The sequence below is a fragment of the Macrosteles quadrilineatus genome, unplaced genomic scaffold, assembly GCF_028750875.1.
Source record: "Macrosteles quadrilineatus isolate MER2022 unplaced genomic scaffold, UCM_ALF_1.0 Scaffold_9__3_contigs__length_116548681, whole genome shotgun sequence".
NCBI classification, from domain to species: domain Eukaryota; kingdom Metazoa; phylum Arthropoda; class Insecta; order Hemiptera; family Cicadellidae; genus Macrosteles; species Macrosteles quadrilineatus.
In genome coordinates, this window is record NW_026542602.1 from 82,779,783 (window position 1) to 82,791,851 (window position 12,069).

General features: G+C 35.3%; 2 protein-coding genes across 2 annotated transcripts in view; one reads left to right on the forward strand and one right to left on the reverse strand.

Moving 5' to 3' along the window:
- LOC129002707 (E3 ubiquitin-protein ligase ZNRF2) overlaps positions 1-3,500 on the reverse strand; it is a 30,095-nt gene extending 26,595 nt beyond the window's left edge. The window contains exon 1 of the mRNA XM_054430713.1: positions 2,743-3,500. Coding sequence (XP_054286688.1) covers positions 2,743-3,100 — 358 coding nt within the window. The 5' untranslated portion in view covers positions 3,101-3,500. The remainder of the gene's footprint in view (positions 1-2,742) is intronic.
- Positions 3,501-5,337: 1,837 nt separating this feature from the next.
- The window catches only part of LOC129002920 (intraflagellar transport protein 172 homolog), a 58,982-nt gene continuing 52,250 nt past the window's right edge, over positions 5,338-12,069 (forward strand). Inside the window, exons 1-6 of the mRNA XM_054431042.1 lie at positions 5,338-5,453; positions 6,637-6,780; positions 7,186-7,298; positions 8,103-8,288; positions 10,416-10,506; positions 11,014-11,219. Coding sequence (XP_054287017.1) covers positions 5,415-5,453; positions 6,637-6,780; positions 7,186-7,298; positions 8,103-8,288; positions 10,416-10,506; positions 11,014-11,219 — 779 coding nt within the window. The 5' untranslated portion in view covers positions 5,338-5,414. The remainder of the gene's footprint in view (positions 5,454-6,636; positions 6,781-7,185; positions 7,299-8,102; positions 8,289-10,415; positions 10,507-11,013; positions 11,220-12,069) is intronic.

Consider the following 12,069-nt stretch of genomic DNA (forward strand, 5'->3'; position numbering starts at 1 on the left):
TGTTTGTTTTTAAATACCGGTAGTTTTCTGTCAAATTTTGGTGTATGTGGACCGAGACAATGAAGTTGTGAGTTTTGGCGTTAATGTAAGTTAGCAATTTTTTAACTTGCAGATCATTTTTTTTAGTTGATTTCCCTTAGGCTATTACTTAAGGGGAGACTGTATCTTTTCTGGTTCAATGCTATTTAAATGGATATTCTCAACAATTTCAAGTACATATAGCACAAAAACTACTAAACCTATCACACTGATTTTTTGCACACTTAATAATCACATCCATATCTTTATGTTAAACCAATTTTCAAATAACTATATCAATATAAAAATTATTTTCTATCATTTTAAAAATACAAATTTTTATGCGATATTCAAAAAATATAAATAAATTATTTTTTAAATGAAAATTTATAACTAATCAATATATGATTGGTTTAATGTACTCACCTAGTACCCAGACTAATGCATGCAAAATTTTAAGTCCCTATGTATTACAGATTTTAAACTATGTGTACCTAAAGATAAAAAAAACAAACTTTCGGAAAAACACACTTAAAGCTTTACAGCACACACTCAAAGCCATAAGAATAGTGTGGCCGAAACCTCGGTAGAGTTAGCTTTGTTTATTTATTGTTATCATAAGAAGCTTTCTAATATTCTAAGTATTATATATTTTCTTAATCAGGAAGAAACGGAGATTAATTTTTGACGAAAAACAAAAATTTAATTTTTTAAGACATAAAAGGTTCAGTCTCCCCTTAAGCTACAGTAGTAGGCCTACTCATGGTAAGAGCTGGACCCGGGAGCGATTTAATTTTTCGTTTTGTGGTCCCTAGAGGCCAAAAACACCATCCGTTCAAATTTGTATATGGCTCAGAGACTTGGATCCTGAACAAAAAAGAAGAAAGAAAAAAAATAGTTTTTGAAAATGAAGTATTGAGGAATCAAATTTTTGGCCCAACGCTAGAAAATGGAGAGTGGAGGAAGAGGCACAACCAGGAAGTAAGAGAAATGTACAAAAATGCAGACATCATCGGAGAAATAAGAAGTCTGAGACTAAAATAGGCAGGACACATACTAAGAAGAGAAGAAGAGTCAAGCCTGAAGAACATTCTGAGGGGAACACTAGAGGGACGAAGACCCAGGGGTCGACCAAAGACTAAATGGTGGAACCAGGTGCAACAAGACATGAGGCGGCTGGGAATTGGAGAGGAGGATGCTGAAGAAAGAGACGGATGGAGGCGCTGTGTTGCTGAGGCCAAGTACCGACTGGGGTAGCCTACAAATGGCCAGGGCAGTAAGTAAGTATATATATATATATATATATATATATATTTATGTGTCCGTTAGCACGATAACTCGAGCAAAATGATCCGATTTTGATGAAATTTGGTACAAACGTTTAAACCTACGTTTATTCGAACGAGTTCGCGAACCAGCATAATCAAACCATGGGACCGGGGGTTTATGGGGTGTTTAATGGGGTAAAAATGGGCAGCTTGCACATTTTTGATATCGTTATTTCATTGTGTTTCACCCACTAAGTTTATTTAATTGTGCAAAAACAGTCTGGAAGTAGCATAAATTAATGAGTCGGTTCATTATAACCTAACCTTTACCTTCCTAATCTAACCTCACTTTAAAACACTTAATACAGTCACGAATCCGCATAAAATCCGACCTACCTTCCTCACATGCCTAAATGAGAGCTGATTATTTGGTTTCAAAACGAATTGATTTCATTCCGCATTAAGTCTAGCATAAACAGATGTTTGCTCTCCTACTCACTCAGTCCACAGTCCACATACCGACCCATCCAGACCACGCCATATTACCATCAGTATAGCTCAATGAACCATAGATTCGTAATTTTAACCTTCGTTTTACGGCCACTTATGAATCTCTCCGACAAAAACTGATTGCATTTTTGGATTCAGCGTGAAAAATACTGTAAGTAGACATCTAAAAATTACAGGATATCGCATTGTTGATATATCAAATATTTGCCGTTTTACCTTTTAGGTAAAGACTAAGTAACTATATAGTGGTTTAAATTACCTTGTTACTGTCAAAACGATCCTTTGTAGTTAGTAGACTACAGCTGTTTCATGCTACGAATGGAGCACATCATCAGGTCAGAAGAATGTCAAGTAGTCTTCATATTCCTCGCAGTGGAGTTCGTCAAAAGTTTAATAATAAATAGAGAACAAAACACATAACACACGGAAACACGAAACATTTAAATGTTACATGTTTCATTTACCTAAATGTTTCGTGTTTCCGTGTGTTATGTGTTTTGTTCTCTATTTATTATTAAACTTTTGACGAACTCCACTGCGAGGAATATGAAGACTACTTGACATTCTTCTGACCTGATGATGTGCTCCATTCGTAGCATGAAACAGCTGTAGTCTACTAACTACAAAGGATCGTTTTGACAGTAACAAGGTAATTTAAACCACTATATAGTTAATTCAGACGATCCAGAGGCCATTCCACAATGAAAAAAGACTAAGTAACCTAGCAATATTGCAGTTGAGAACCCAATACTCCTGGCCATATGATACGAAGGTACTAACTTAGTCCTATGTTAAGGAACTGTAATCGTAAATAAAAACTCCCTGACATTTAAGCCTACTGAGCCTGCACGCTTAGGAAGGCCTACTGAGCCTTAGCAGGCCTATAGGAACCTTTTTTGAGCTAAGCCTAAGTAAAAATTAAGTAGACTTGGATTGACTGACTTACCATTCCATGAAAAAATATGTGAAGGTAAGGAATGGGCAGCATATACCCTCCCAAGACTTATGTTGGCTAAGGGACTATCCAATCCATGATCCTCGGTGGAACTACTGTCAGTTTCTTGAGATTCAGATATATCAAAAGCTCCATCACTGGAATTTTGGATTCCGATTGAATCATGTCCATCAGGGACACTTGAAAGAGATCGTGCCCTTTGTCTATCACTTGACACAACACTTGGGATAGACCGAAGTAAACTAAATCCTGTGCTTCCTGCTACAACATCTGAACCACTGCTTGTTGAAAAAGTTCTGTCTCGTGTATTTGACTCATCACTATTTGCTGTACTCGCCTTAGCACCCATTACAGCTACATGCAATCAGTAAATAGTAGACATCTGCACAGAAAAATGTTACAGTCGACTTCGAAAATCACTAAGGATAAAATAAAAACCCACTAACATTCAGCCTCCTACGTGAAGGAACTGCCATATTGTGTTGGTTTGGTCGTGTGAATCAGACAGAAGTGAGAAGACAGAAATGTTAGTTAACATTGGCAGTAACAAACACCAACATTGAAAATTTAGTTCATCTTTAGTACACAATAATTGAAGTGACTGTATAGTGTATCTGATATTTTAGTATGACTAATTTGTTTATAGTAAAAAATTCAAAACTTATTATGCCAAAACTGTCAACAGTTTGTTTGTTTTCAGAGTTAATTGACGAATTTGTAATGTTTAGTTTAAATTTGAATTTGTTTTGTTGTGTTGGCTAAGTTGGTGTTGGTTTCTTTGCTTCTGCTGCTGGCTGAAGCTAAAGTAAACAGCTGTTGAACTTGAACGATAATAATGGTTTTCTTAGCTTTTGGCGATTGCTTTTTTACGTGCAAATTATCATAACATGTAGCCAGTGTATGAATAACTACCAGTGCATGGAAGTTGAAAGTGGATTCATTGACTTTTAATGTAAGGAATAATGTTTAGACTATGGCTGGCGTTTTGCAAACATTCGTTACTACATCATGATTAAAATGAGATGTAGATCATTTCATGTAAGTGCACTTTTAGTTTTAAATCAAAAACTAAAGGGTAAATTTTTTCAGCAAATTGCAAATATATTTTTACTTTTTACTAACATTGCTAGACTAAAAGCAATCATCCTACAATCACAAGTGGGTTAGTTGTTTTCGATGTGCATCATTCATAACACAATTGACCCAGTCCCAAATAATGTTTTAATTACCACTATTTTTAGCACAAAGACTCTAAACTATATATCCTGAATTTGACTACTGAGCAAATTGACCTTTAAGTATTCCTTTTGCAATTATTTTTTAACACAGCCTATCCACAAAACTGTTCAACGTTTAAGTTACGCAACGGTCGATAAGATAAAAATACATATAGGCCTAATATAAGCTAAGGTAGTATGTTTTATTTTATCTAAGATATAAAGTTATTGCTTGACAGTGATAGACGGCATATATGGACATTTTACTTATCAAGATGCTTTGCTCGAGTGAATAAAGATTTTTAATTATGTAGTATCACAAAAACAACAAACATATCGATATTATAAACATGCGTATACATCGACAATAAATTACTTAATTTGTGTTGCTCTTAAAATATTGATAGTTTTTATTTTTAGATTTCCACAATAATTTCTGATAGGTACCATCCTCTCTAATTACCCCCGACACAGCAAACCTGCCAGCTAAGCAAATTTCCATTTGTCTAAATTGATTTTCGATGAAATATATTTATAAAGCATTAGGTTTAACGAGTACCTAAGTTTTGCTGCTACAAGGAAACTAATAAAGTTATTTTTTTTAGTAAACTTAGTAGCTTACTGTAAAATAAATACATTTGCTAAGTCTTATCAAAATATTTCCATAAACAAGCAAACTACAACATTTTACAATATTCTCCGTAAGAATAACATGGGAATTTTAAATTTACAATTTTTTCAATTTCCTCCGTTACCAAATGCTGTACTGTACCGTACAAAAACACTTTGATAATATATTAAGTTATTTGTTTTTTAAGCTCTTTAGAAATTGGGAAATTTTGTGTTTTGAGCATCAAAAATGAGAAAAAGCATTTTTACCCCGTAAAACCCCGTTCCCATGGTCCGATCATGCTGGTTCGCGAAATCATTCAAGTTTATCCCACCTTACACTTTTAAACCAAATTTCATAAAAATCTGACAAAAATTACTCAAGTTATCGTGCTCACGGATATAAAAATTTGAACAAATGATGTTTTTGGCCTCTAGGGACATAAAAATGAAAAAGTAAATCAGTCCCAAGCCTAGGTCTTACCGTGCCATCTACGATAATATATACTTCCCTATAGGGAAATTCGTTAAAATCAAGCTCTACAACTACAAAAACTCACGATGGGGTTTTACATATAGTACGATGGCTATAATAGACTTCTATCTCATAATCAATGTCAAAGAATCCAGAGCTAGGGTCATGTTTTTTCTGTCACTCATTTGTTTTGATTGTAGTTGTTGTCATGGCAACCTGGAATGGATGTCGGGTCGGCTCGGCAATGCAAAATGCAAACTTACTTGCAACTCGTGCACTATAATTATTGACTTCCCATTTTTAACTGTTATTATTTACAAAGTATATTGTCATTGTAAGGAGTTAGGAATATTCAAGTTGGAATGCAATTGAAACATCTAAAAACGTTAATTCCTGCACAAGTGAGTTGATGCTAGGCTTGTTGTTTGGTTTGTGTCAAAAAGCTGTCATTCCACTGAAACTTATTTGTAAAATAACTTATTATCATCACTTGTTGGTTATAAGCCTGTTAGATTATAAGCCTGGATAATCTCAATATATATACCTACTGCAAATGCTGCATTGTTTTATCTGACTCTCATGGTGTAATTTTGACACAACCTCTTTTGCTTCTTAGCCTAATCTTGGGCAGTGGTGGCGATTGGGCTTGAGAGGTGGGGGGCGAAATCTAGATTTATTGTTGACATAATTCTATTTTATAATTTTGATAAATATTCCTTGTGAAAGTGGGGGGGCAACTGCCCCCCCTGGCCCCCCCTAAACGCCGCCTCTGATCTTGGGTACACTTCCATATCTGTTGGCACAAACAACCGAATGAAATTAACATTGCAAGATTATCGATTCTAAGTTTAAGTTATTCAACCTGTCTTAAATGTCAAAATCACACAGCCCAGGTTTTGGTTTTATCACGCATCAGTTTTGCGGAACAAGCAAGAATCTCTCCGATAAAACCCACTAAACTCATTTATGTAACTTACAGGGAAAAAGTTAAAGTAGGTTAGATAGTGTATTTGATTCCACACATTTAGAATAACTAAGTTTAATTAATAGCCTTAGCTAGGTCTAAGTGGGTAGACTTCCGTATCTGTTGGCACAAACTACCGAATGAAAATATCGATTATTCGATTGTTTCATTTGATATTTTCATTTGGTTTTTTGTGCCATCAGATACAGAAGTCTACCCCTAGTAAGTTACTGGGTAGCTGAGTGGTTATAGTGCTCGCCTAATAATCAAAAGGTCGCTGGTTCGATCCTGAGAAAAGTCAGTAGTTTTTTGATGGTTCGAAACTGGACCCAGCTGTTCCTGATCATTGGGCTTTAAATAAATTATCCTGGCTAATGAAACAGCTGATCTTGGTCAGTAACAAAGCTACACAGATCATATCACACCATTCTACACCCATCCTTCACTCATATTTGGGTTAAAATATGCACCTAGGTGGCGTCCCCATCTCAATGATTGATAATTGATAATTGGTATCCCACGCCTAAATCTCCAAATACATTTCTTGGATTACAAAGTAGAACTTTCCTTCCCTTTAATCAACTTTTAGTTCCTCACTGTACCGTACTGTAATTTTCAAGGATGGACCATCCCGAATCATGGCACTGGCATGGTCACCAAACAACTTGAAGCTAGCAGTCTGCAATGCTGATAGAATCATCATTTTGTTTGACGAAACGGGTGAAAAGAAAGATAAATTCCCTACAAAGCCTTCAGATCCTAAGGTAGGGTATTGCTTTTAATAAGTCTAATCTATTATTAAGTTATTATTATTATTACTACCTTATTGCCAAGTCTTCCATCTTTCACCCAATTTGGGCTTGGTGGTATCAAAATAAAACAATCTTTTAAAGTTCATTTTCGCTAACCTAACCTAGGTAACTTAACTGTATTTGATGTAAAATTATATGTGGTTTATTTTTTTATTGTGAATAGGCTATAGGCTATTGACTTACAGTTTAATTCAACTTTTCATATTGTGGGCACCGTTCTCCAATCAACTACCACCACAAATAAATTGGATGCTATAATGTACCTTAGATTACACCTTTACTTTTTGGTATCCAGTTCTACTATGTGAAAAATCAATGTTATTGGATAAATCATTTCAATCTTTTTTTTTCACACAGAATGGGAGGAAGAGCTACGTTGTGAAAGGTCTATCATTTTCCCCAGACTCAACTAAACTAGCAGTTGCCCAGTCTGATAACATAATTTTCATTTATAAACTCGGGGAAGATTGGTAAGTATTTTAGTTTTATATAGAAATGAAACTAACTTTGTGACAACTTGTTTATACTGTAACATAAAACTAATTTTTTAACCTACGAATGATCCGAAATAACCTAAAAAATGAAATCACCCTGAACAATTAATAGTGTAGGTACTAAGTTACAGCTTGGTACCATTGGCAAGGGACAAGTCGTCTGTAGAACGTAGGGTAAACTAGCCTTTAGCAGGATAATTTTTGCTTGGGCATTTTAGGCTTGCATCGCATTTTGTCATTATGATCAGTGGCGGCTTGTCCATAGGAGAACATGAGCACATGAACCCCCAATGAAATAGAGCACAAACAACAATGATAACACGTGTTTATACTCAGTTTATCATGGTCCATTAATTACAGTAGAACCTCAATTACTCGAACCCTAATATCTCGAATTCCTTAATATCTGGTTTTTTTTAATCCCCTTGAAATCCACATTAACCATAATGTTAAAAGTAGGCCACCTTTATAAGTCGAAGTCTCTCAATATTTAACCTCAATAAGTAGGTAGAATTTTAATATTTTAATATTTTCAATACCGTAAGTAAAATTTTTTTATCTGGTGGATTTTGATGGAATTATTGAGTTTGGCCTCTTTTTACTTCGTAGGCCTACTATTGAAGAAAGAGGGACACATTGATTTATCGCTCCTATTTTGTTCATAACTGGACACACATGTTGAAAGACTATGGGTTTGACATAACTTAACAAAATTCAAGGGTAAAGAAATTATAAAATCATTATAAGTGAAGTTGTTACAAGTTTGTATAATGGTTGTAGGGGAGATAAGAAGGTGATTTGCAACAAGTTTATACAGCAGTGTCCGGTGACGTGTTTGATATGGCTGACTGAGGGTCCAGTGGTCTACGGACAGGCGGACGGGAAGGTCAGGGCAGCCCATGTAAAGGCCAATAAATCTCAGACTCTCTACGCCACCAACTCCCATGTTATCGCGCTGGCACCCAAGTGAGTAACCAGTCATCCAATTAGCCAGACAGTTGACTAAAGCGTAGAAAATATGATTTTTACATTGTTATGTTTTTAGAAAATCGATAATTTGTAAAACTGTATTCTATTTATGATAAGCTATTCTATTTGGAGAAAATAATCAAATTCAGAATTCAGAACACAGAATGATCCGTTTCAGAATTTAAATGACCAGTTTCATTTAATTTTTGGTAAAATGGTGTATTATACTTACTTACTTACTGCTGTGGCCACAGGTACCCTAGATGGTACTTGGCCTCCCCAACACACTGCCTCCATAGGTCTCTGCTTCTTGCTCCTTCCTTCTCCCTAGCTTCCTCAGGTCTTTCTCCACTTGGTCGAACCCTCTAAGTTTCGGTCTCCCAAGGGGTCTTCTACCTTCTGGGTTATTCCTCAAGTTGTTCTTTGATAGGGAGTTGTCATCTTTTCTTAGAATATGCCCTGCCCATCTCAGTTTTCTGCTCCATACCTCAGCGATAAATATCCGGATCCTTAAATAATTATCTAAGTTCCCAATTATGTCTCAATCTCCATTGTCCATCCTCAAAAATCGGTCCGTACACTTTCCTCAAAATCTTGTTCTCAAATACAATAGCTTTCCTTTCTGATTTCTTGCTTAAGATCCAATTTTCTGAACCATACAGGAGAACTGGTCTGATGATTGTCTTATAAATCCTGAGTTTGGTGGTGTGGGATATTATTTTTGAAGTTAGTAACTTGTGACAGGCCAAAACACTTTTTTGTGCTAGGTTTAATCTATTTTGTATTTCTAGCTCTTCATCATTATCGCTGGTGAGGATGACTCCCAAATACTTGAAATTTGTTACTTTATTCAAATTTATACTCTTCAATTTCAATGTAGTTGTTATTTTGGTATCTTGGTTGGTCATCATCATGTTTTCTTCCACATGTCATAAACTTGGTTTTCTCTTCATTTATGTATAGCCCCATTTTTCTTGTATGTTCAATAAGCATTTTTGTTACATCTTTCATTTCTTCTATATTGTATGTGTAATTAATACTATGTCATCTGCAAAAGCTAGCAAGTTTATATGTTTGTTCCTATCTCAATCCCTACTTCTGCCTTTCTTATTTCCTGAAGGGCTGTTTCTATGGCTAACAGCAATGGAGATATCTCGTCTCCCTGCCTCACACCCGTGTTCACCTCAAAGTCTTCCGATACGTCTCCATTTACTCTAACTTTGCACTTAGAACCTAAAACACTCAATTTTGCTAGTTCTATAAGTTTTCTTGGTATACCTAGATGCTCCATGTTTATCAACAACTTTTTTTTCTATTTATGGAGTCATAAGCCTTTGAAAAATCAATGAAGAGGCAGCAGAATGATTTGTTGAACTCATAATACTTTGCTATTGAAAATGGTGTAGTATAACTAAATTAAACTAACCGACAACCAAATCAGCTTAAATTATTGTTAAAACTAGCTGGAATAGCAGTGAAATTCTAGTTAGAACTTGATATTGAGTATATTGTGTTGTATAGCTTTGGGTTCATCGGGCCTATGCAAAAGTCAATGGTTGAGTCAACAAAGTACAAAAGACTTACAAAAACTCTCTACTCTAGTTGTAAACATTGTTTTCATTATGGTACAAATTTATTTTATAAAATTGTGACTATTAAATAGTACTTATACTTGGTCAAATAAATAATTTACTAATATTTCTAAGGATAAAAAATAATGCTTGTATAGTTTTTTAAAATTATTAGTTACCGGTATATAAAAAACTCCTGTCTAAAAAGTTTCTTTTTCGTAGCTTCACTTTCTAATGTCTTGTTGAACATGCTTCTGACATTGTCGACTACTATTTAAAGGTGTGTTGAGAATGATTACCGTATTTCTAAAGTTGTTTGTCAGGAATATGCGGTACCCACCGCATAAAATTACAAACATATTTTAAACAGTAAACACACTAATACTTTGTAATTTGTATCTTCTTACACAGATGAAATTTGTTTATGATTGGGCCTAGTAAGTTTATCTTTTGTTTGAGGGATTACTAAACTAATTACCGGTACTGAAAAAGTATTTTGATGGACTTCAATACATAGGCATCTAGTTGTATTGACACTTGTGTCTGTTTTCAGTGTTAGAGGTACAGGGTTTCTGTCAGGCCATGCTGATGGTACTATTGTGAGATATTATGTGGCAGAGGATAGTAATGCAAGTGAACAGCAGGTATGTAGGATTCTCATTCAAGATGTGAAATAGTTTTGCTATTTGTTAGTGTACCGGTAGGTGTAATATGCCTGGATTTCATTTGCAAATGCTTTGTCTTGATTATAAATTATTAACAGCGGTTTTTTAATAGTTGTAATTAATACTGAACTTTAAATTGACACACTGAACAAAACTCTGTGTTTATGGTTGTAGACATTATAGTAATGTTGTCTTATTCTTATTGTAAATACTATTCATTTGAAACATTTATCATACAAATAAAAATTCAGTCTATAGGTCTACTGCTGCAAAGTGTTATGTGTGGGCATATTTTATATTTAAAATGTAGCTGGGCAAGTGTTGTGTTATCGTGCTTGCCTAGTCAATAGAATTTACTTGGTTTGATCGACAATGTATAATAGTAAATGTGAAGGGTTTTCTGAAACAAATGATTACTTTAAACATTCAAACAATGATCACAATGCCCAAGACGTTAGCAAACAACAATCATAATATTACTTGCAGGGCCGGGTGGTGACACACCCAGTACCTCCCTATGCTCTAGGGTGGGCAGCCGGTCACATAGTGGCAGCCGGGTGTGACCGTCGAGTCACTGTGTATGACACTGGAGGTAGAGTCATCAAACAGTTTGACTATCCTAATGAGCAAGAGTTCACAGTAGCTTGTTGTAGTCCTAGTGGACAAGCCGTGGCTATTGGCAGTTACGACAGGTGGGTAAAAACTCAACTCGCTTGTTTGTACCAATTGTATTAAGGTCATCCCTACTTCAAATAATAATTTTAATTTTATTATTACCTAAAGTTATTTTAAATTAAATTAATAACTAATATCATTCAAACTATGATTTTTTCCTCAATAATTGCTCAATATTTTTTGATCCATTATTTTAATTGCCGTACAGTACCGTGACGGGTTTGCGGCAAGGTTGGATATCGGGAGGAGCATAACCTTCAGGCTTCATGACTTCGGTAATTGTCTCCCATGACTGCGGCAACACCCGTGAGCGCAACTTGCAGTCTCCTCGACTTTGGTAATCATCCTCTGCGACTGCGACAACACCTTTGAGCGTAACTTGCAGTCTCCGCGACTTTGGTAATCACCTCCCACGACGGCGTTAACATCCGTTATCATCTATACAGTGGTGATCATCACATTACGGCAACATCTGCAATCGGCTTTTCGGCAAACCGATCGTGCTCAGCGTTATCGCCCCCAGACAGGAAACAAGTAAACAGCCTCTGGAATTTTTCTATACAATTTTGAACAAGCATATTTAGGTTTCTTTTTGAAAAGTTCCAGAGCGTGAGAGCTCCCGGCGATACAGTCCCGATTTTTAGTGTTATATTCATGATTAATACCGATTAGGTCCAATTCCTGAAATCTATTCTTTATGGATAAAACTGTTTCAAAAACATACATTCCACAAACAGTCATGATGTTTTCTAATTTAAAATAATCTTTAACTGAAGTTCGAGGTTGTAAATTACGAATACCAGTAATTCTAATGGATTTTATACATTATCAAAATAGAGTTTAAGTTTTCTTTAGTAGTTGCTCCAT